The sequence below is a fragment of the Schistocerca americana genome, chromosome 7 (assembly GCF_021461395.2).
Source record: "Schistocerca americana isolate TAMUIC-IGC-003095 chromosome 7, iqSchAmer2.1, whole genome shotgun sequence".
Classification (NCBI taxonomy): Eukaryota; Metazoa; Arthropoda; class Insecta; order Orthoptera; family Acrididae; genus Schistocerca; species Schistocerca americana.
The window spans coordinates 590,549,790-590,576,330 of NC_060125.1; the positions used below are offsets into that span (position 1 = coordinate 590,549,790).

Sequence of the window (26,541 nt, forward strand, 5' to 3'; positions counted from 1 at the left end):
CACATCCTGCTTTACCCCCTCCAAAGCAGAGCAACACATGATGCATCAGCATGCACAGTGTTATTATCAAGTGCATACAGAGGGGCACAGGCAAGAGTGCACATGGATGCATCGTAGTAGCTGTACATTATATAATGTGTACAACATTAAGCAACAAATAATGTTGAAGTATGGATTGAGTACACTGATGATATATAAGCATTGTATTCATTACTTTTAATTGTATCAATGTATTATGACAAATAGAATATCTCTGAATACACCTTCTGCTTGTCAGTATCCATTACATGTTCTAGTTTTCTTCAAAGTAGTGCTGAACTGATGTGCGTTTGCTGGAGAACATACATGAGACACTTATATTGCTCCCCAATTTTTCCTTCTCCTTTCATTCTTTCCTTGTTGATATTTTAGTTTCATAAATTTCTAGTTCACTGCTTCTGTTTTACATAACAGCTTTAAAAATAATGTATAATTAAATGTAAAGAAATGTGTATAATGCTATAAACCAGAATATTCACCTCTTCAAGACTGGGGTTGGTGGCAAAGGCATCAGCTGGAATTTCACTGATTTCATTGTTACGGAGGACAACATCTTTCAGCTTTGCAAGGCCAGTCACTGATGGTAGCTGCTTAAGAGCGCATGATTTTACTATAACCTGCCTAATCTGGAAAGATATTTGTAGACACATTAGAACAGAAGTACACATGTGTAGTCTGTCGAATTTATTCACATAAAATGGGTGGATACTATAATTACTTATACACATTAGTTTATGTTAATTAAGATAATATGTGGGTTTACTTAAAACAACTTTCTTTGAAAATAACATCTTTTACTGACAGCAGCATAAACAAAATGAAAACTTTACAGCAGCATAAACACAACAGAAACTGAGACACCAATCTAGCTGTAGGTGAAGCCCAAGAATTCAAATGGTGCTGCCTTCCATGGTGGAAAGCTACTGATGAGAATTGGTAACAGGTTATGAGCTGCTCATCTCTCTGTTGTCTACATGCTGGTCAGAGCAAGCCAATGAAAGAACAGCTTCACCAGAGTTGCTATGTTGCACAGCATACTACTTATACAATTATCATATTATTCCTGCCATTTGAAAGATAAAAAGCTTTTAATAATACATTTTTGTTTGCAGAAATATTACAGACTGCCAGCAAAACTAATTACCGAACACAATAGTGAATTAACTATGTCTGAATAACATTAAGTTACCTGACATAGTAGGAATCTATGATAAGTTAGTAGGCCCCTAAATAATAGAAACCAGGAAAATCACAACAGTTTCAAAGGACATTATCTGATGAAACAAGAGAATATTGTTGATAAGAAATATTACTGGAAGCACAGCACGAGCAACTTATGTATGAAATATCTATAAAAACTTTTTTGGGGTCAATTGGTAATACAATCGGACATTAAAATACTGTACCAGATATGATTAAAATCATGTTCAATTAGTTTACCTAGTGACACATATTTTATTTGTGATAATGAATGCAAAAATTAATGACTTTTTCACAGAGCGCATTTTGTCACTTATAAGTGATGGAGGACAGGTCTCCATTAGCAAATAGCCAAATTTGCACCACATTCTCTGGCCTAAAGCTATCAACACATGTTTTCAGATGAATGCACCTGGACAAAGCTAAATAGATGCTTTTGTAATTTTCAATGCGACAGGGTCCGCAGCTGCGACGAATTTTTTGGATGATTTCTTGAAGCCTTCAGCTGCCTTTTTTTATTTCCCGTATGATTGTACAATTTCAGCCTTAGGCCATTTTCAAGTATATAAAACTGAAGTTTCATACAGTGGATACATTAGTGACACTTGTGTTTTTGATATAGGAACAAGTAATATCTGTACATATACTAGACGCATTATAACTTACTTTACGGATGATTTTTTGGTAACAGATCATGTCATATATGTTATTGCTCCTATGACATCATATCATACTCATAAATTAGGTCAAGGAGTTCACACTATTTTAGGAGCACATTACTTACAAGCAGTTGTCGCAAAGCTCGTATATAATGTACTTAACACTAGGAAGATTATAATTATTTTACAGAATGTTGCTACTTAACCTGCATATGCTTTTGTTCTCAGTAATATTTAATTATCGTTCATCATTGGTATAAATATGATTGTACGGAATTTCTTTAAAATAACTTTTAAATATTTGTTCCGTTATTGTAGGAGCACGTCATTTTTGACTAGACAAAATAACAAACTAGAGACAAAAACAAACCACAGAAAAAAATAATGTCCTTGTATGCCCATGTCTAGGAATTATCTCTGGCAAAATTACTCTATGATTCAAGGATACAAAACTATAGACCAGTTACTTTTCACAATCAGGAATCTACAAAATTAGCTGTGAAGAATGCCCAAAATTTTATATTGGACAAACAGGAAGAAAATTTGGTACACGATTTAAAGAACGCATGACAATAACCCATCCACATTGGCTGCACACTTAAAAGACACCAACCATTCACTTCAGATATTACATAAGCTACAGGAAGGAAATGTCATCAATGTAAAGGAAGAAATTTAAATCTACATACATCTAAAAGATCAGTCAGACAAAGTTTTAAATGGGAAATTCCTAGACAATTTTCTACCAGTTCTAGGGCAAAGCATTACAGAAGCATAGAATGTACAATTGTTGCTACACTCATTAATAAATATGACTAATGCGAAACATCAAGCAACCATAAAGCAATTTTTACCAGACACTCGTGGTTCTCAGTACTATCTCATTAGAATACTGTGATAAATGTGATATACAAGATCTTTGTACCAACTGTTCAAAAATGACGTGCTCCTACCATAACAGAACAAATATTTACACGTTGTTTTAAAGAAATTACATTCAGTCATATTTATACCAATGATGAACAATATTTAAATATAACTGAGAACAAAAGCATATGCAGATTAAGTAGCAAAATTTTGTAAAATAATTATAATCTTCCTAGTGTTAAGGACATTACATATAAGAGTTTTGCAACAACTGCTCGAAAGTAAAGTGCTCCTAAAATAGTGTGAACACTTTGAACTGATTTATAAGCATGATATGATGTTGTAGGAGCAACAACGTATACGACAATCTGTTACCAAAAAAATCATCCATAAAGTAAGTTATAATGCGCCTAGTATATGTACAGATATGACTTGTTCCTATATCAAAAACACAAGTGTCACTAATGTATCCACTGTATGAAACTTCCGTTTTAGATACTGAAAATGGCCGAAGGCTGAAATTGTACAATCGCACAGGAATAAAAATAAAAAAAATGGCAGCTGAAGACTTTTTAAAAAAAGGGATGCTTTTATCTCTGCCATCTTGGAAACGTTCATCTGTGTTAAAAATATTAAACAAAGCATGACAAATCTGATCACCTAATACATACACACAACCTTTCCTTGACATGGTACCAACAAAATACCATGGAAGTATATCCAACATCATCACCCTGAGGTTGCCTACATCCCCAAGGAATTCTTTATTTAACAATAGGAAGTAATCTATCCAACTCTCACTGGATCACATCACATGTCATTGTGTAGTGTTGACTATGTCCCCCATTCTAATTCATTCTTGACTAGCCACAAAAACAGACGATTAATGTGGAAAATATGCTGACTGGATCAGACAACATTGGCACTTCATTCGCTCAGGGACATATTCTGAGTATTTTCGTGTAAGGGACCCTTGGCCTTAAGTGATTCATCAATTCATCACGGAGTAATTGTTTTTTAGTTTGATTCCTCTCACTCCCCCCCCCCCCCTTCCTATTTATCTTTGCATCCGTACTGCACTGAAAATATTTTTCCAATAAACTAATAGCATGCATTGTGTGGATAGGTTTAATGATTAAGAATTGGCCAGTATGCATCTCATGTGCATGTGCTCACTGGATGGAACTGAAGAGTAGCACAATAATGCTATGCTGAAATTTTCAGGAAGCAAAGCAACCATATACACATTACTTCTCTGTCTGTACAGGAAATCAGTGTTGTACATTCTGATAACTCAACAATATGAAGGTGTTTTCATAGGAACAAAGATAACTGGGGGAACAAACAAATAAGTCATAATTACATTATTACTCCATTACATATGTTGACTTAAAAAAAAAAAAAAAAAAAAAAGCATACGACTCCATAGTCCGACAGACGCTCTTTGACATACTGGAAGAATATGGCAGCGACAGAAAAACCACGGCAATTATACAACAGACACTCACAGACACCACCTCGAAGGTTAAGTTCCTGGGAGAAATTTTGGAACCCTTCCAGATACAAATAGGTGTCCGACAAGGAGAGGGCCTTTCACCAATCCTGTTTAACAGTCTTAGACAAATTGTCAAACAATGGGAAGAACAAGTTAAAGAAATACAGCTAGGAAGAACATGTGAAATAACAACAATCATAAAATGTCTGGCATTTGCAGATGACATAGCCATACTTAGTAATAATACACAGGAGGCAAAGGAAGCACTGGAACATCATGAAATAGCTGCCAAAACACATCTACAGATATCATATGAGAAGACTCAATACAGGGAACGACAAACCAACAATGTACACATCATGCAAACAATGTATGGATCCGTAAAAAGAGTCAAAAAATTTAAGTATTTAGGGGCATACATACAAATAGGAGGATCAAACAAGGCATCCAACATAGAACAAACCGAAAGACTCCAGAAAGCATATAAACTCACATGGTCACATTATAATAAGAAAAGCATATCAAGACAGGCCAAAATTAGACATTACAAAACAGTTGTATTACTGGAAGCACTATATGTGTCAGAAACGACCACAACTGGAGCATCAAGCATTATAGAGACAGAAAAAATAGAATGCAAAATTCTCAGGACAATATTTGGACCAATACACAAAGATGCATATGGACGAAAAGACCAACACACTGACAGACACACAGACATGATCAGAAAATGCAGAATAAATTTCTATTGATGCATACAGAGAATGAACAACACCAGACTTACAAAGAGAATCTTTTATGTAATAAAACATTCACGCCTTAAGACAAATTGGTATCATGAAATAGAGGAAGACATAAGGAAGCAGGGGATCAAACAAATGATAAAAAGACAGAAAGGAATTCAGGAACAAAATTAGGAATGCAAAATTTATGGTAAATGAGAAGAGGAAGACGGGAGCATTATGGACAGAACAAAGGCATATGCAAAGGATTAAGAGATTTTGGGACAAGAAAAGGAAGAAAGGAAAGAAGTGCAAATCGTGTTGTCATGAGATATTTGAGTTCAAACACTGTCCATAAGGGCAAAAACAATATGAATGAATGAAGTTACTCCATAATGAGATACTGGAGACCATGTGTCCCTTATACTAAAATGCCTAGAAAATATCCCCAAACAATCTCTGAAATTTTATCAGCTTTCAGGTTTGTGCTGTATCGTACACCTAAGTAGGGAATACAGAAATGTTTGCCCCTCCACTTTACCATCTATATGATATAATGAGTTGTTTCCAGCAGCTCATAATATGATATTGCTTCTTAATTCATAATGGTATTCAACATTCTCTGTAAATCCCAGTAATAGGATTTTGTAGTATGAGAAAAATAATAGTTTTTTCACCTTTCTGCAATTACTACCAGACTTCCCCAAGTGAAGGTTCCTCTACAGCTGTTCTAGGTCTCAGGGGAATCCAGACAAGCAGTCACTTTATTATTTATGTCTTTTATTAGAAGCTCTCGTTAACTAATCTACGTCTACACAGATACTCCACAAGCCACCATACGGTGCATGGTGGAGGGTACCTTTAACACTACTACTCATTCCCTTTCCTGCTCCACTCACAAATAGAGTAAGGGAAAAAAACAACTATCTATATGCCTCCATATGAGTCCTAATTTCTTTTATCATATCTTCGTGGTCCTTACTCACAACGTATGTTAAAGGCAGTAGAATTGTTCTGTAGTCAGCTTCAAATGCCAGTCCTCTAAATTTTCTCAATAGTGTCCCTCAAAAAGAATGTTGTCTTCTCTCCAGGGATTACCATTTGAGTTACCGAAGCATCTCCAGAACACTTACATGTTGTTCAAACATGATGGTAGCAAATCAAGCAGCATGCCTCTGAATTGCTCTGATGCCTTCTTTCAATATGACCTAGTATGGATCCCAAGCGCTCTAGCAATACTCAAGAATAGGTCACACCAACGTCCTATGCAGTTTCTTTTACAGGTGTACCACTCTTTCCTAAATTTCTCCCAATAAACTGAACTTGACCATTCACCTTCCTTACCACAGTTCTCACATGCTTGTTGCATTTCTTTTCACTTTGCAACCTTACGCGCACATATTTAAACCACTTGACTGTGTCAAACAGGACACTAGTAATAAAGTATCTGAACATTAGAGGTTTGTTCTTACTACTACTACTACTACTACTACTACTACTACTACTACTCTGCATTAACTTAAATTTTTCCGCATTTAAAGCTTGTTGCTGGTCATCACACCAACTAGAAATTTTGTCTAAGCCATTTTGTATCTTCCTACAGTCATCTGACTCCAACACCTTACTGTACACCACAGCACCATCAGGAAACAACTGCACATTGCTGCCCACCCTGTGTACAAAATCATGTATGCATATAGAAAACAAGAGTGGTCCTCTCATACTTCCCTGAGACACTCTTGCTGATACCCTTGTCTCTGATGAACTCTCACTGTCGAGGACAACATACCAGGTACTTAAGAAGTCTCCAAGCCATTCACATATCTGTGTACTTATTCCTTATGATCATACCTTCTTTAACAGCATGCATTGGGGCACCATGTCAAATGATTTTCAGAAATCTAGAAGTATGGAATCTGATGCCTTTCATCCACAGTTCGCAGTATATCACGTGAGAAAAGGGCAAATCTATTTCTCATGACTGATGCTTTCTAAAACAATGCTGATTTGTGGCCATAAACTTTCTTTAGACTGAGAAACTTAATATATTCAAACTGAGAATATATTGTATTCAAGGAATCTGCAACAAACTGAAGTTAGGTATATTGGTGTGTAATTTTGTGGGTCCATTCTTTTACCTTGCATATACTAGTCACATGCACTTTTTTCCATTCACTTAGGACTCTAAGCTACGCAAGACATTCATGATAAATGCAGACTAAGTATGAGGCCAGTGTCATAGAGCACTCTTTGTAAAACTGAACTGAGATTCCACCCAGACCTGGTGATTTATTTGCTTTCAAATCTTTCAGTTGTTTCTCTAGACCAAGGACACTTATTACTATGTCATCCATACAGGAGTCTGTCCAATGGTCAAATGATGGTATGTTTGTACAATTCTCCTGTGTGAACAATTTCTTGAACATGAAATTTGAAACTATTTCTTTTGTTTTGTTATCTTCAACTGCCACACCAGACTGGTCATCAAGGAGCTGAATGGAAGCCTTAGTGGCACTTAATGATTTTACATAGGACCAGAGACAACTTATCCTTCTGTATTTCAATTTCACTATCTATTTTCTCACGTGATTGTAACAATAAGTGACTTGAGGATGGTTGTTACTCTTATATCCTTTGATAATCAAACATATTCCTTCTTTGCCCACAGTAAAACAGAACCTAGGGGCAACGAAAACCAAATTTCAATAATGCTGCACAAGAAAAACTAAAAGCAGCTATTCAAGTACAGGGCTATTACAAATGATTGAAGCGATTTCATAAATTCACTGTAGCTCCATTCATTGACATATGGTCATGACACACTACAGATAAGGAGAAAAACTCAAAGTTTTGTTCGGATGAAGCTGCACTTCAGGTTTCTGCCGCCAGAGCGCTCGAGAGCGCAGTGAGACAAAATGGCGACAGGAGCCGAGAAAGCGTATGTCGTGCTTGAAATGCACTCACATCAGTCAGTCATAACAGTGCAACGACACTTCAGGACAAAGTTCAACAAAGATCCACCAACTGCTAACTCCATTCAGCAATGGTATGCGCAGTTTAAAGCTTCTGGATGCCTCTGTAAGGGGAAATCAACGGGTCGGCCTGCAATGAGCGAAGAAACGGTTGAACGCGTGCGGGCAAGTTTCACGCGTAGCCCGCGGAAGTCGACGAATAAAGCAAGCAGGGAGCTAAATGTACCACAGCCGACGGTTTGGAAAATGTAACGGAAAAGGCTAAAGCAGAAGCCTTACCATTTACAATTGCTACAAGCCCTGACACCCGATGACAAAGTCAAACGCTTTGAATTTTCGGCGCGGTTGCAACAGCTCATGGAAGAGGATGCGTTCAGTGCGAAACTTGTTTTCAGTGATGAAGCAACATTTTTTCTTAATGGTGAAGTGAATAGACACAATGTGTGAATCTGGGTGGTAGAGAATCCTCACGCATTCATGCAGCAAATTCGCAATTCACCAAAAGTTAACGTGTTTTGTGCAATCTCACGGTTTAAAGTTTACGGCCCCTTTTTCTTCTGCGAAAAAAACGTTGCAGGGGCCATGTATCTGGACATGCTGGAAAATTGGCTCATGCCACAACTGGAGACCAACAGCGCCGACTTCATCTTTCAACAGGATGGTGCTCCACCGCATTTCCATCATGATGTTCGGCATTTCTTAAACAGGAGATTGGAAAACCGATGGATCGGTCGTGGTGGAGATCATGATCAGCAATTCATGTCATGGCCTCCACAATTCATGTCATGGCCTCCACGCTCTCCCGACTTAACCCCATGCGATTTCTTTCTGTGGGGTTATGTGAAAGATTCAGTGTTTAAACCTCCTCTACCAAGAAAGCCAGAACTGCGAGCTTGCATCAACTATGCTTTCGAACTCATTGATGGGGACATGCTGCGCCGAGTGTGGGAGGAACTTGATTATCGGCTTGATGTCTGCCGAATCACTAAACGGGCACATATCGAACATTTGTGAATGCCTAAAAATCTTTTTGAGTTTTTGTATGTGTGTGCAAAGCATTGTGAAAATATCTCAAATAATAAAGTTATTGTAGAGCTGTGAAATCGCTTCAATCATTTGTAATAACCCTGTATATGGAACTTTCACAACTTTGTAAATGTATCATATATACAAGAAGAATATATAGTAATTTGTTTTGTTGATTTTTGTAAATAGCACACATAACAAGAAATGCCAATAATATTTTGATTATTACCTGTGGGCAGTGTGACAGACCCTCCACCTCCCAGAGTTTGGCTACGTCTGTCACAATGATTTTTTCCAAACTGGCACAGTACTGTGAGGATGGCAACTGCAGTGTCTTAAATCCACCTTCTTGTAGTCTTGAAATTATTAGCTGTTTTATTGATTTACCTGAAATAAGAGCAAATTCATCAGCTGCCTGGAAATCAGAATAGTTGTCAGCAGGTGTGTGTCAAACATAGTGATGATTGGACCTACTGTGTAATAACTTCACTAGACTGAGATAATAAAAAAACTTCCAATCACATCTCAGAAAAGGATATTCCAAACTGTCATTAATGAAAAATATACTGTGTATAATTGAGTGTATTGGGTAGTACACTGTTGAGAGAGAATACATACAGGTAGTATACATTACTAAAGAGTGTTGATGTTCTGACAACATTCATGGAAGGTTTATAACAGTAACATTGTGACACATCTAAGTCTTCGGTCCTGCAGTGTAATTCAAGCATATTTTATTAAAATTAATTTATCTCATTTGGAAATTTAAATAGAGCCCTATTCCACAAATAAAATAATAATTTGTGAGGAAAATATAGTGAGAAATCTTACTATTTTTGTTTATTGATAATCAATAGGCATTGATTAACCCATTTTGTGTCATCAAATCTTTAATTAGAACTTTTATATTATTGCACTGAAATTCAGATTGGTAAGTAAGCAATTACAGTTACAGGTATAGTCAAAATAAGGAAACAAGAAACAGTTATTATAAAATAATAAACAGAAAATTATTTTAAATGAGAAGTATGATTATATTCAAGGTATGTACATTGCAATAGTAAATATAGTAATAAGTCATTTTTTGCATTTATTTTCTTTCTTTTGGTACCATCAGTGCAGAAGCACATGGCTGTGAAAATAATCTCTATGAGTGTTGGTAGTTCTAAGTGGGAGCTCATAGCACGCAGTGCAAAGGTTGAGCTCATTGTAAAAATTTGTGTTGGGAGCCAGTGGGTAGATCACAATAGGAATTATTTGAACTGAAAATGTAAAGTCTTTCAAATACAAGATATTGTAATAATAGTAAGTAAATGACTGGAAGAAAATTTTTGCAAGTTACACATACATTCGCAGGACCTTGAAGAGGTTTCTGTGTCAGCTACAAGAATGTATGTAGAATCTAATTATATACTTTTCAAGCAAGCTTACAGTATGCAGTGGATGGTACTGTGTGTGACACTGTCATTTTCCTCCTTTCTGTTCCAGTCATGAATGGCTCCCAAGGAGAATTTTTGGTAAGCCTCTGTGAGAGTTCAAATTTCTGATTTTACAGTCATAGTATTTTCTTGAGACATATGTAGGAGGAAGCAATATATTAGTTGACTCTTCTAGGAATGTATGCTCTTTGTGTTTTAAAGGCACCCTCAGCATTATGCAGAATATTTCTGTTGAAGTGTCTGCTGCTGGAGTTGGCTGAGTGTCTCCATGATGCATTTGCATACTGCTCTTCTGCAGATCTTTTCTATTCACCCCTCATCAATACTATCTGGCATGGATCTCAGACTGATCAACAATAATCAAACAATGGAAAATCCAGGAGTCGCAGATAGGAACAAAAACAACACACACACACACACACACACACACACACACACACACACACACACACACATCCTTCTTACCTATGGTACACTTCTCCTAAAAGAGGAACAAGTTCTTTCACATACTCTACTCAGAACTATAATGGTGTCCCATCAGGCCCAGTGGCTTTCCCCCTGTTGAGTGGTTTTAGGTGCTTTTCTATCCCATTAATACTTGTTTTGCTACCCGTCATTTTGACATTTGTATGATGATTTAAAGAAAGAATAGCAGTATGATCTCCCTGAGTGAAACAAACTCAGAGAAAGGCATTTACTATTTTGGCCTTATCTTTTCTCTGTCAGTCTCCATTTTGACCATTGTGGTCACAGAGTCTGCCTAAAATAAGCTGCATAAATATTCACCCAAATCTTGACAAGATTTCAAAGCAGTGCAAAGACTGGCAACTTGCTTTAAACATTTAGAAAATGCATTTCACAAACAGAAAACAGTTTCCTACGAATGTAATAGTAGTGACTCATGAAGGGAGCTGGTCAACTCTTACAAGTAGCTGGGTATAATAGTTTCTAGGGATATCAAATGAAATGATCATGTAGGCTCAGTCATGGGCAAAGCTGGTGGCAGACTGATTTATTGCTAGAATACTGGGGAAATACAATCAGTCTATAGACAGCTTTACAAACCACTTATGTGACCCATCCTAGAATATTACTCAAGCTTTAGAGACCTTTGCCAAAATAGGAGTAACAGGGGATACGGAATGTATACAGAGGAGGACATCACAAACTGCTACAGGTTTGTTTGACCTGTGGGAAAGTGTCATGGAGATGCTGAAGAAACTGAACTGGCAGGCACTTTAAAGATAGACAAACTACCCCAAGAAAGTTTTAAGAACTGGCTTTAAATTATCACTAGGAATATACTATAATCCCCTATATATTTCTCCCATAGGGATCAGGACAACAATAAGAGATTAATCACAGCTCATGTGGAGGCATTTAAACAATCATTCATCCCATAATCCATATGTAAATGGAATGGAAAAAATCGTAATAACTGGTACAATGGGACGTACCCCTCTGCCATGCACTTCACAGTGGTTTGTGGAGTATATGTAGATGTAGAGTGTCTGGATTGATGGCTTCAACCAATTTACTGATTTAACTGAAGACCAAACTTCTTAGGGCTATCTGCAAAGGCAGTAGACAGAATTTTACTTTTGAATTCACTGAACACTTCACATATGGCTCTCCTTATGCTAATTTTGATTTTGTTCAGTTTTTTTGTCTGTGAACTTTTGGACACATTTAAATTTCCAGCTTTCTTTGCTTCTGTAGCAGCTTTCTAATGTGGCTGCTGAACCACTGCAGGTCTCTCTCATCCACCACAATTTTTTCCACCAGTTGAGAGATAGTCGCATACACGAACAGCAATCCAATACTACGATAAGTTTCTTATTCCAGTCTTTGATCACAATATCAATTTATATTGTGACCAAAGACTGGAATAAAAAACATTTCACCACAATTTTGCTTATCACATATCTGAGCAACAATGTAGAATACTCTATTTTTTTTCTATTCATGCTCAGAATTTTGGTCCAAGAGATTGATTTTGAAGTGATCTAAAAATCTGTGTTTTGTTGCTCTTACAAGGCAGAAATATCTTCCTTTCTTTTCTTTACATTCCTACCTACAGCCATATTCAGTTACTGCTGTAATGGCTTTAATGTTGTCTTAATCAGACAGTTCTCTGATTAGCTATTCAAGGTAATTCTCAAATACATCATTTACAGAAACTTAATATGATTCCCTGTCTTTGCAACCCCCCCCCCCCCCCCACCCCTTATAGTTGGTTACGTTGAAATCTCCACCTACAACTAATACTGATCAGAGAACTTAGACAAAATCTTCAAATTTCCTTTCAAATGTTCCACCACTACTGCTCCTGAGGCAAGGGGACCTTAACATTTAGCTTCACCCAAATTATTTCACATTCAAAATCTTACTAACCTTACCAGATGATATCATATTTTTATAGCTATAAAAACGCCTCTACCATCAACATTCAACATATCTTTGTGACGTGTATCACTGCTATTAACATCTGGCTTCTGATAATAATCTGATAACCACTTGTCAATTATCACGGCAAAATGCTTCAACATAAAAAAGTTATGTTTTGTGCATGTGTTTAATATAGAGGTGATTTTAGATTGGAAGTAGTGGCTATTTGCTTCCTTCAGAATTATGAATATATCACATTATAATAGTATATGGAGAGATCAAGGTGAAATTAAAATTCTTGGAATGTAATTTCATCTTACTGACAATATTTTATATAGATCATCGACAGTGTGCAATTTATGTTTGTAAAGAAGTTATTGCAATACAGCATATTAATGGCACAAGCTTTATGGCTGGCAGTTTACAGTCCCTAACATCACACAAATTCATAAGATGATCTACTGCACAACTGCACAAGTATGGACACTATTTAGCTGTCTTCCTTTATAATGGAAATGCAAGTATAATGAATACAATATTTCAGTTCCAGTACACACTAAGTATGCTGCGACTCTGAAAATCTTTGCCGTTACAAATGCTTGATGGCACTATTGTGCATTCTTCCTAAAAGGATGTATGTACTGGTCTGTATATTATTCGTATTTTGCTCTCAACATGTTCCATTGAATTTCATAGTACTGTAAAAAGAATTTACAACCCAAGTGAAAGAAGCCTACAATGTGATGCCTGTCACCTTCTAGCAATATTGCACAGACTTTTATACAATACATTAAAATTTTAACAAATAAATTGTAAAAATTACTTGTAAAATGTATACTTGACTTGTCCAATACCATATGTACAAATTGTACAACAGTGTGATTTGTTGAATCCATAAAATACAATGTCACATGAACAGTATTCCAGGTGCCATTGAGCTTGCACCTTCGCATTTCCTACAGTTGCAGAAGATGAAAATTTTAATTATATCAGTATTGTACCTGCAAAGCAAGACTCCGGTGGTGAAGCATCAAGTTTGATACCAGTACAGATGAGCTTGTTCCCACTGATGTTGCAGGGACACTCCTCACCCAGAACAATGCAGCAGGCTGCTGCTAGAGCCAAAGCCACCAGCTTCCACATTCTGTAACATTGTAATGCTGATAAGTTTAAGAATACTTGTTATTTAAGGCTACCTTACTTATACACAATGCATTGACAAGTTAAAAAAAATTGTTGCCACCACCTAACAGTGTTGTTACACAAAACTCCTGCAATTCATGATATGAAGTCTACAACTCTTTCATACATCCAACTACAAATGGTTGTGTGTTCACTAAAAACCACAATGAGAAGCTTTAAATACTTCTAGCTTGTGCTCTGCATCATGCGTGTTTCAGAGGTTTGATATTTTGACATTTGTAAGCTGGTACATTGACAGGAATTTAGCCACAAGCTACTCTAATAATTGTTGTGTTTCGTTCTTGTGTCATACTGAAAGATTCCATGTCTGGTATGGACGACATCAGCTGCAAAGGATTTGTGGCTAACAAGAATACAACTGCCATCGTGCCTTTGGTAACAACTAAGTGAATACATTTGTTTCAGAGCAAATCTGCAACAATGCGTTATGAGCAGTGTGATCTAAACAATGTTTGTCTTCCCAGGAATAGTACTCGGCTTCCACTCGCTTTGCACATTGCAGTCTAGCCTGTTCACTGACTGAGCAAACAAGTAAAGTCCAAGTTCTCAGAAGAAACCTAGATGTCCAATGGCTTATGACATGCAGTTTCACTGCTATTCATCCACTTTTACTACTGAAAGTAGAATATCAATATACAGAATACTGTTGCCATTTCCATGACACTGCTCCCCATTTAGTGAGTCATCACAAACTATCTTTAAGTAAAGTTGTTTGCAGATGTAGCTTCCCTTTTCTCTTCACATTTAGCTAATTGAAACTGCTGAGGTGTTGATGGAGAGAATGGAAGTGCTCACCACAAGAAAACGTATGTAAAAACAAATACAAGCGCGTAAACATCGCGAAAAACTAAATTACATTCTAGAAGATAGGTTAACTCCCAGCAAGAAACTTTCTCATCAACATTGTTTGGTTGCAGATGACAAGCTACCTGTAGTAATTAACACGCAAGTGATCCAGAAAATTTATGCACACCAAATATAAAGGTATTTACAAAAAGAAACAATCTGTCATTTGAACTAAAAATGCACATAATTCTATAATCATTTAACAAAAATGTTCACATTGCAGAATAAATAAAAACGAAAACCCACTGACGATGGCACAGTGGTACCGAAACATGTCTGGGTACTGAGAAAAATGGTGTTTTGCATAACTGCCGGACGTCACATCCAAACAATTTTAACTGCAAACAGGGCCAATACAAGGAGCTGCAAATCAAAATGATGGATATAGTGTCATTTATGTTTGTCTCTTTGCGTATTTCTTTTAATTACCTTCTCGCTATACTGAAACACTTCAGTCACTTACAGTCCAAGGTTTCATCAAGCTATGTTACTTGGCAGTGATGTATGAAAGTTACTTTCATTCTAAAGTTTTGCACACCAGAGTACAATGATACATTTAATTGGTTGTACACAGTATGGTTCCATTAAATATCATAATTTCTTTTCCAATAATGTTTCTTTTTATTAAATTTACTTAAAAAAATGGAGGGGGTTCAGCAAAATGGAGGGCGTTCAGCTTTTGTAGTTCTGCAAGGGACACAGGATTACGTCGGTACAGCTCTGCATAACATGTGCCATTCTGAATGGAAAACCATTAAACATATGCTCTGTGCTTAACAGATCTGCAAAATGCAGCGTCTTGTCACTATCTGCGCCATGTTGGTCACTTTTAAGTTACGTTATTGGCACAACTATGTATATGGAAGAATTTGCTTGTTCACTTTAAAATGTTGTTCTTCACAAATTATTTGAGTTTTGCACACGTACCCTGACAAGTTTTGGCAACATCCGCTTTAAAATGCAGTGAAGATAGGAGTGCCTATTTCAGCTATAATCGATAACAGAATTAGACAAGTATCCTTGAACCAGGGCTTAATTTCGGCCGGAACGGCGCACCGGCATCTCCCAGAGACTTGCTTCTTTTAGCTTGACCGAAACAAGTCGGCAAATAGTACACGTGTTGTTGAATCGGAAAGCACCGTTAATTATGGTTTGCTGCTGCGCCGGCTGCAATGAACTTGAAAATGCTCCGAGGACAGACAGTTTACACCTGTTTATATTAAATCTTGTGGCGTTATTGTTTTAGTCGTAAGAAATTTTACTATAAAGCCCCGAATTTCAGAACAGTATCTTGTAAAAAGTGATTTCTCATTTTAAGTTTCGTGGGGGGTTGTATGGTTGAAGAGGAGCGTTCCGGCACCTAAAATTTTAGAAATTAAACACTACCTTTCAACACTCCTACTCATTGTTTCAAACAACAGTATTTCGGGATCCGGTAAGAAGAGGGCACGTGTTTTTTATGATATTTTTCCTCCAGAGGGGCCCATATTATTGTCTCTAAATGTTTGTCCATATCTTCCAGAATGCCATGCCGTAAGTCCTTTCCACCGTTCTGTTTTTTTTTTTTTTTTTCCCCACTCTCTCTTCAATAACACTTGCTTGTGCGAACAATACCGGTACTGTACACAAATGCGCACAAGAAACTGAGTGCTGACAATGGCAATGAATCAAGAACTAACCATAGCCTGGCGGAATGTTTTGCCAGTTGCCAGTACAGAAGTGGTTAACTGTGACTCACCGATTTGGCACGGCTGTCGAGACCAACTTCCTGCTTTGTGGCGCAATTTTCTCGTAGTTAGGTCCGCGCCTGCATCTGTAATGCGCGACATTGGGCGAGTGGCCAGAATTTGTCTCGCCTGCATGGGATTTCAAGTCGGCCACACGACTATGGGGTTCCTTACTTCGTGCCTCATAAGCTTTACTCGTTAAAGCATTCCAGAATGAGCAACATCTAGCAACGCACTACAACTCATTTGCTCAAAATAATTACTAGAGTCACACAGACGTCCATACGCTGCGTTTTTCAGTTACCGGTACTAACTTATGTCATTGTCATATTAATGTGAATTCTGTATTCTCTCTTTCATTTGTTACACAAAACGAGCAAACACGAAAACTCGCGGCAACTAACGGTGATAAAACTTGGACTTAGCCATTTTGGAAGCCAAGCGCAACACTAAAGACGAGCTGATATGGGATCTCAACAAATGTTTACAAATGTGGCAGTATACATGTGAAGTGTTACGACAGAAAAAAAAGGAACCTGTGACCACTGGAGGCAGTGCCCCAAGTTCCTCCAAATGTCGTAACACAACATACACACATATGTAATACTAACTAATGTAAATCCACCCGATGATGGAGGTTTAAACCTTCGAAACGCGTCGTGGAAAAAATAAAACGGTGACTGGTAACAGTAAACTTGTTGTTTCATTTAATGTCAGTAACAGTCACGGTAAAGCCTAACCTAAAAAATGTTCGCATTTAAAGTAACAGCATATGGACTATCAGACCAATTGTGTGATTGGATTGAAGAGTTCCTAGATAACAGAACGCAGCATGTCATTCTCAATGGAGAGAAGTCTTCCAAAGTAAGAGTGATTTCAGGTGTGCCGCAGGGGAGCGTCGCAGGACCGTTTCTATTCACAATATATATATAAATGACCTTGTGGATAACATCAGAAGTTCACTGAGGCTTTTTGCGGATGTTGCTGTGGTTGTAACAATGGAAAATTGTACTGAAATGCAGGAGGATCTGCAGCGAATTGACGCATGGTGCTGGGAATGGCAATTGAATCTCAATGTAGACAACTGTAATGTGCTGCGAATACATAGAAAGATAGATCCCTTATCATTTAGCTACAAAATATCAGGTCAGCAACTGGAAGCAGTTAATTCCATAAATTATCTGGGAGTAGGCATTAGGAGTGATTTAAAATGGAATGATCATATAAAGCTGATCGTCGGTAAAGCAGATCCCAGACTGAGATTCATTGGAAGAATCCTAAGGAAATGCAATCCGAAAACGAAAGAAGTAGGTTACAGTACGCTTGTTCGCCCGCTGCTTGAATACTGCTCAGCAGTGTGGCATCCGTACCAGATAGGGTTGATAGAAGAGATAGAGAAGATCCAACGGAGAGCAGCGCGCTTCGTTACAGGATCATTTAGTAATCGCGAAAGTGTTACGGAGGTGACAGACTCCAGTGGAAGACTCTGCAGAAGAGACGCTCAGTAGCTCGGTACGGGCTTTTGTTAAAGTTTCGAGAACATACCTTCACCGAGGAGTCAAGCAGTATATTGCTCCCTCCTACGTATATCTCGCGAAGAGACCACGAGGATAAAATCAGAGAGATTAGAGCCCACACAGAGGCATACCGACAATCCTTCTTTCCACGATCAATACGAGACTGGAATAGAAAGGAGAACCGACAGAGGTACTCAAGGTACCCTCCGCCACACACCGTCAGGTGGCTCGCGGAGTATGGATGTAGATGTAGATAAACATTTACTGGTGATAAATTCTAACTGCGACTAGTTAACAAGCCGCATGAATTATTCAATGTGACGGTGGTCTTTAATTCACTGTAATCTAAAACGAATACACTTACGTAACAGAAGAGTATTGAAACTGTTGGAATACCTGAAGACATTAACTTTGATAAGTGTGTACTTGTCATTTAATCACAGTATTCAGAGGAACATGAGCAACCTGATCTAGGGAGTATCACTGTCTGCCAGGAAACCAGAATGAACGTTGTCAGGTACAGTATGGCGGCCGCTGCTCATTTGATCGCTTCTCTAAGGAACTGGGCCATTTTATTTATTAATAAATTTTTGTTTAACTATGTGTGCTTCATCTCATTATCGTACGGAATATTTATCTACACACTTTTCTCCAAAGTTCACTTCTTAGCAAGTATTTTGCTGATGAACTGAACGGGTCAGTACATTTAGGTACGTCCTGGTACATATAGTGATGTTGCACATGGTAGATCGTACCTTATTTTTAGATTTACGGATCTAAATGTGGTGCATGTGGAACTGAAACCAGCCACAATTTTTTTTAAAAAAGTGATCTTAGCGGACAATAAAATATGTTTTACAACAACCGATTGCGGATTTTCTCTGAAAAAGACAATGCGTCAACTTTTGCAACGCTAACCGGTTTGTCCAACGTATTTGTTCGATCTGTGTTCATTGCGCAACGCTTTACCACTTGTCACGTACCACCCTAGCTTTTCAGTGTCAGTAATCGGTATAGAAAGGAACAAATGAAAACAAGCGACATGTTTTATCGGAGGAGACTTAGCGCTCGTAGGTCATCTCAATGGCGGCTGGAGAGTTCGCGATAGCCCCTAACCTGTGCAGATAGGAGTGGGTAGAGGTGACAATCAGGCTCGGAGTCACACTCTAATTCTGCCTCTCTGTCAACAAACGCATGATCTTTTACACCTCTCACCCTACTGTCCTCAATCTGAGTGATGTAATACCAAGGTCTTGGTCTAACAAAATCCACGCTGACATAACAGGCAATGTGGACTGAAGCAACAGAGTCAAGTTAGTCAGCTGCATCTGCTTGAATAAAAGATCATCTGACCCTGGAAATGTCCCTACTGTTATAAGACAGGAGCTGATTCTGCATCCACCCGTAATTACAATGACTTGTCACGAATTTACGAATGTCCTTCGTAATTCAAAACGGGTTGAGACACTGAAACAATGTTGTCTGTAAGAAAGGTGACTACTTCACGGTACGACTAATACCTGAACGTTTAACAACAGTTGTAGTGAAACTTTCTCGAAAAGTCAGGAAATGTGAAAACTGTAACTGCAGACTCACTGCAGGACTACCCTATTAACCTGGATTTACGGAAAAATCATATCAAACTGTGCAGTTCTTTGGTTCTGGCGCTGCAGTACGGAACCGCGGGACTGCTACGGTCGCAGGTTCGAATCCTGCCTCGGGCATGGGTGTGTGTGATGTCCTTAGGTTAGTTTGGTTTAAGTAGTTCTAAGTTCTAGGGTACTTATGACCTAAGATGTTGAGTCCCATAGTACTCAGAGCCATTTTTTTGTGCAGTTCTTTGCTTCCGTATTTTTAATTATATAAGAGATATCACGGAAATTCCTCTTATGACTGACACCTTGTTTATAAATGACATTCCCAACTTAATTTGATATGAAGCAGAAATAGTTCTCTGTGCTGATAAGAAATTTAATAAAGCTTAGCGTGGAAGGGAGTGAGACAGGGTTGTAGCCTCTCCCCGATGTTATTCAATCTGTATATTGAGCAAGCAGTGAAGGAAACAAAAGAAAAATTCGGGGTAGGTATTAAAATTCATGGAGAAGAAATAAAAACTTTGAGGTTCGCCGATGACATTGTAATTCTGTCAGAGACAGCAAAGGACTTGGAAGAGCAGTTGAACGGAATAGATAGTGTCTTGAAGGGAGGATATAAGATGAACATCAACAAAAGCAAAACGAGGATAATGGAATGTAGTCGAATTAAGTCGGGTGATGTCGAGGGTATTAGATTAGGAAATGAGACACTTAAAGTAGTAAAGGAATTTTGCTATTTGGGGAGCAAAATAACTGATTATGGTCGAAGTAGAGAGGATATAAAATGTAGACTGGCAATGGCAAGGAAATCGTTTCTGAAGAAGAGAAATTTGTTAACATCAAGTACAGATTTAAGTGTCAGGAAGTCGTTTCTGAAAGTATTTGTATGGAGTGTAGCCATGTATGGAAGTGAAACATGGACGATAACCAGTTTGGACAAGAAGAGAATAGAAGCTTTCGAAATGTGGTGCTACAGAAGAATGCTGAAGATTAGATGGGTAGATCACATAACTAATGAGGAGGTGTTGAATAGGATTGGGGAGAAGAGAAGTTTGTGGCACAACTTGACCAGAAGAAGGGATCGGTTGGTAGGACATGTTCTGAGGCATCAAGGGATCACCAATTTAGTATTAGAGGGAAGCGTGGAGGGTAAAAATCGTAGGGGGAGGCCAAGAGATGAATACACCAAGCAGATTCAGAAGGATGTAGGTACTGGGAGATGAAGAAGCTTGCACAGGATAGAGTAGCATGGAGAGCTGCATCATACCAGTCTCCGGACTGAAGACCACAACAACAATAACAACAACAACAGCGTGGAAGCGCCGACAGACGAAATAATAAACGAAACTTTCACTTCCGTGATTTGCTTTTCTATGGTTCTTGCAAATCACATAAGACAAATGCCGGTCTTGTTCCTTTGAAAAGGAGCTTTGCCTTGGACGGCCAATGCTTTGTAGCCAGGTTCCTAGATACAAGGCTGGGCCGATGCGTTGGGCAGCCATCGCGCGCTTCCTCGTGACGTCACCGTCGAGAACCTTCAGCAGCACGAGACGTATTCTCACGTTCGCTTATGGCGCTATTCCTCTCATACGAACATTAATTTACGAGAACTGAAGGGCCGTGTAATCAGTCATGAGTTCGATATAAGTTTACCTATACAGGGACTGAATGTTACTACCTACTGCGTCAATGAAACTCTTATACTGTCTTTCTAGTAATGGCAAAACTATTGACTGTGGTCTCCTTAACATGTATGTTCTATTATTCAATATTTTTCATTAGATAAGTCATAATCTAGCATCCTTCAGTCAGTTTTCAAATATTACACAATTTTCAATTGTATGTAAACGCAACAATGACAAGAGCTTGCAGTTTAGAAAACATTTTTTGCGTCACAATCGGAAATAGTGTATAACACTTTTGTCATCCAGATATTAAATAGTAAGAAAACGCGGTAAGTCCAGTTACTTGACACATTACTACGCATGATGATACAGTAGTTAGACGATTAATCGCCCCATTTTCAAAAATTTGAAGAATAATTTAAATGTCTTAATCCGTTCAGGAGCGAACCGCAGACACTGTCCACCAGCGTGTTGTTCTCTGCTGCTGCTAGTTGGCACTCTGTGCCTTTGCTGATGTGTTGAGATGTCTTGCCCGGATAGTGGCCTTAGCATATACTGTGATGACCTCTTGAGAAAAAGCTGGAAGCTTCCCAATCAGAGGTCTCGTTAGGTTTCTAATCACATTGGCGTCTTTACACAGACTGCTGCCATGAAAATTTAAAAATTCGTGAAAAGCCGGCGGCTCACGGCTTTCTATTATTTTAGTTTTAAGAATCGCTAACTCTGTATAAGAATGAAAATCTTTATAGTGCGTATGGCTTAAGCATACGACAAAAATTGTTTTTGTCAATTATTTTTACATTTGTGAAAATAAAAGGCTAAGGAGATTCTCGCGATTTCGTTAAACGAGGATCGAAAAAATTTACTGAACTCAGTTTACTCAAATATGATTCAATATTGAAAATATTTATTACTTTTATTGTTGCCAGGGAAGAACCGCTAATCAAGAGAAATCTCCTGCATTTACATTTATTTTTACTTGTCAAAATTAGAGAATGTTAAGATATTTATTACGACTCTGGGCCGTTATCGTTTAGAACAATGGCGCTGAGCTCTGCACCAATCCTACCCAATAAAATTTGCAGAAAGAAATTAATTTTACAACTTCATGAATACAGAAGCTGGTGCATATAAAAACTGACAATACTTTTGAGTAATATTTGATTATATTTAGGCTAAATACTACACGAAATTTACACGTTTTCGTGCCTCGACACAAAACGGCTTATTACACTACGAAAAAAAAGGGAAGAGAAGGAATCTTTTTGCAAAAAAAGACTGCAGTTACATTCGCAGATCATATTAATTGATTAGAGACTTAGTTATTTTCCTTGGAAGAAAGGGGGGGGGGGTGTTTCGGGGAGGAGACCAGACAGCGAGGTCATCAGTCTCATCGAATTAGGGGACAGGGAAGGAAGTCGTCCATGCCCTTTGAAAGGAACCATCCCAGCATTTGCCTGGAGCGATTTAGGGAAATCACGGAAAACCTAAATCAGGATGGCCGGACGCGGAATTGAACCGTCGTTCTCCCGAATGCGAGTCCAGTGTGCTAGCCACTGCGCCACCTCGCTAGGTTTCCTTAGAAGAGATAATATTTATGTCCTTGACAGTTCTCACAGTAACGTATTTCATTACGACATCAGTTTTGGTATATTTGTGAAGTTTATTTAATGTTTTTATCACGTTATGTGGCGTACCACCACAACGACCGATATGTCAACCCCTGCCTGATGACTCAGTGGACAGCAGTAACGGAGGAGCCTGTGGTTGACACACCACTCCCTGGCCGTTACGTCACCTTCGGCATCGAAGCCGCTAATTGTTCTGCAAGCAGCTCCTCCGACGTCCTCAAGAGAGTTAGTGATTCCGTTCATCTCCTTATCGTGTTCATAAAACTTGGGGAATCGACAAGTTGGCGAAGCAGAGATGCTGAGTGTGTTGAATTTTGATGAAATAAATGTGGACAGTCGCATATGCTACGACTAAGAGACAGACACCATATACGGGTCACATCGTCAGATACAGGTTGTTATGGCACGTGATTTATGTGGGACGTGGAAGCAACCTGTGTATTATAATTTTCATACTACAATGAATCGGGTTTTTCTGGTAAGTATCATCAAAGAGACGCAGAAAGTGGGACTTATTGTGGATGGTATTGTGTCTGATTTGGGAGGTAAAAATGGGAAAGTGTGGATGAAATTCCATATCGACTACGCAAGCACTTGCTTCATCAACCTTAAAGATGAAACGAAACGTGTTTCGGTATTTGCTGATGCATCCCATATGGTGAAACTTTTGAGAAATAACTTTTTGGATGATTATTTTGCATTGTTTTTGTTGTGGTCTTCAGTCCTGAGACTGGTTTGATGCAGCTCTCCATGCTACTCTATCCTGTGCAAGCTTCTTCATCTCCCAGTACCTACCGCAACCCACATCCCTCTGAATCTGCTAAGTGTATTGATCTCTTGGTCTCCCTCTACGATTTTTACCCTCCACGCTGCCCTCCAATGCTAAATTTGTGATCCCTTGATGCCTCAGAACATGTCCTACCAACCGATCCCTTCTTCTAGTCAAGTTGTGCCACAAACTTCTCTTCTCCCCAATCCTATTCAATACCTCCTGATTAGTTACGTGATCTACCCATCTAATCTTCAGCATTCTTCTGTAGCACCACATTTCGAAAGCTTCTATTCTCTTCTTGTCCAAACTGGTTACCGTCCATGTTTCACTTCCATACATGGCTACACTCCATACAAATACTATCAGAAACGACTTCCTGACACTTAAATCTATACTCGATGTTAACAAATTTCTCTTCTTCAGAAACGATTTCCTTGCCATTGCCAGTCTACATTTTATATCTTCTCTACTTCGACCATCATCAGTTATTTTACTCCCTAAATAGCAAAACTCCTTTACTACTTTAAGCGTCTCATTTCCTAATCTAATTCCCTCAGCATCCCCCGACTTAATTCAACTACATTCCATTATCCTCGTTTTGCTTTTGTTGATGTTCATCTTATATCCTCCTTTCAAGACACTGTCCATTCCGTTCAACTGCTCTTCCAAGTCCTTTGCTGTCTCTGACAGAATTACAATGTCATCGGCAAACCTCAAAGTTCTTATTTCTTCTCCGTGGATTTTAATACCTACTCCGAATTTTCCTTTTGTTTCCTTTACTGCTTGCTCAATATACAGATTGAATAACATCGGGGAGAGGCTACAACCCTGTCTCACTCCTTTCCCAACCACTGCTTCCCTTTCATGCCCCTCGACTCTTATAACTGCCATCTGGTTTCTGTACAAATTGTAAATAGCGTTTCGCTCCCTGTATTTTACCCCTGCCACCTTCAGAATTTGAAAGAGAGTATTCCAGTTAACGTTGTCAAAAGCTTTCTCTAAGTCTACAAATGCTAGAAACGTAGGTTTGCCTTTTCTTAATCTTTCTTCTAAGATTTTGCATTAAGCGATGGAAAACAATAATAAAACGGGCAATCGAGCAGCTGTTGTAAGTTAATGGCGAGTTAAAACTGTGCCCTGAACTTACTGCTCGTCGTCTGACAGTTTCCGGAAGGGATCGACAGTGTGTTCATCTTGCCTGCTAGCTCTTTCCAGCACCGTGTCAGATTTCTTTCGTGATCTCAGAAGAAAAAGATAGCGCAGAATTTTTTAAGTTGGTGAACGATACCTCTGACGCCATGAATTTCAAGGTGCCTTTTGGCAAGCGACCAGTTTCTAGTGCTTTTGGATTGTGTATGGAGACAAAAGAGGAAGTTGATCGCAGATTCTGCTACATCTGTGAAAAATAGAGCAGGAACGCATCTCGATAGGTCATTACTGGGCTGTTTCCCTGATTTGAGACGTAGCTACTATTTGAAGTATGTATTGACCTCAAGGTTCAACCAAGACTGCCTGGAAAACTTATTTTCCCAGATAAGAGCAATTGACAGCGAATGTGATCACCCCTTAACGATGGAGTTCAAAAGCCGTTTGCGTATTTTAATTATGAGCAAAAGAATTGCTGAGATTTAGTTACGTAACTCTTCACCAGTCGCAGTGGAAACTGATACACACTGACGTCGCTGGATATATTGCTTCCAGATGGGCCTCCACAGAGAAATCATTTGGCCATCCTAGTGGCAAGATAATGAAAATGTCAGAACCTACAAGTTCTGGGTGGAATAGAAACAGTTATATACTTATTAATTTAGGTCGTACATTGTCATATGATTGAGATGGCGTCTCTTAATATAAAAACACCGTGTAGGGCATTAACTGCGAGAAGCACCACAACTGAATCACTGACGTAAAGAATTTTCCAGTTGAGAAGCAGGCACAATAACATCAACTTCAATTTTTCATAATGTATAAAATCTAATACAAAAAGCACCACCATATCGTGCACTTGAGGGGAGTTAGAACGGAAAAAAGTTTTCCCATTTTCAGATTTTTATTTCATTATAAAATTTGCAGTTTTCCGAAATAAAATGATATATATCACTTATAAACTAGCATGGGAAGTATTTTATTTTATTTTTTTAAATATAATCTACACTGTTTGAAAATGTTAAAACTTTTACGTGCATTACTTCAAGATCTAATAAAATCGGTAATTTTTTATGTAGCAGGCTCTGGGTTGCTGCGTTATAAATTACGTATCCAGAATGAGATTTTAACTCTGCAGCGGAGTGTGCGCTGATATGAAACTTCTTGACAGGTGAAAACAGTTCTAATCTGTCAGAAAGTTTCATATCAGCGCACACTCCGCTGCAGAATGAAAATCTCATTCTGGAAACATCCCCTCGGCTGTGGCCAAGCCATGTCTCCGCAATATCCTTTCTTTGAGGAGTGCTAGTTCTGCAAGGTTCGCAGGAGAGCTTCTGTAAAGTTTGGAAGGTAGGAGACGAGGTACTGCCAGAAGTAAAGCTGTGAGGACGGGGCGTGAGTCATGCTTGGGTAGCTCAGTTGGTAGAGCACTTGCCCGCGAAAGACAAAGGTACCGAGTTCGAGTCTCGGCCCGGCACACAGTTTTAATCTGTCAGGAAGTTTCGTTAAATTACGAGTTTGTATTGGTAGCACTGTCAAGGGTGGATGGGCACCAGGTTGAGGAAGTTGAAGCAAAGTTTGAGACACAAAAAATTTTCTGGTGGTAAAACCATAAGAGGCTGGCTGACAGCCAAAATGATCGATTAACTACAGCAGTATTATTGGATGGCCA

The 26,541-nt window shown here is 38.5% G+C and overlaps 1 protein-coding gene across 1 annotated transcript in view; it reads right to left on the reverse strand.

The window, feature by feature from the left end:
- LOC124622044 (carboxypeptidase N subunit 2-like) overlaps positions 1-26,541 on the reverse strand; it is a 50,166-nt gene that overhangs the window by 15,296 nt on the left and 8,329 nt on the right. The window contains exons 2-4 of the mRNA XM_047147603.1: positions 13,809-13,951; positions 9,210-9,367; positions 519-665 (exon numbers count right to left, since the gene is read on the reverse strand). Of these exons, the coding sequence (XP_047003559.1) occupies positions 519-665; positions 9,210-9,367; positions 13,809-13,950 (447 nt within the window). The 5' untranslated portion in view covers position 13,951. The remainder of the gene's footprint in view (positions 1-518; positions 666-9,209; positions 9,368-13,808; positions 13,952-26,541) is intronic.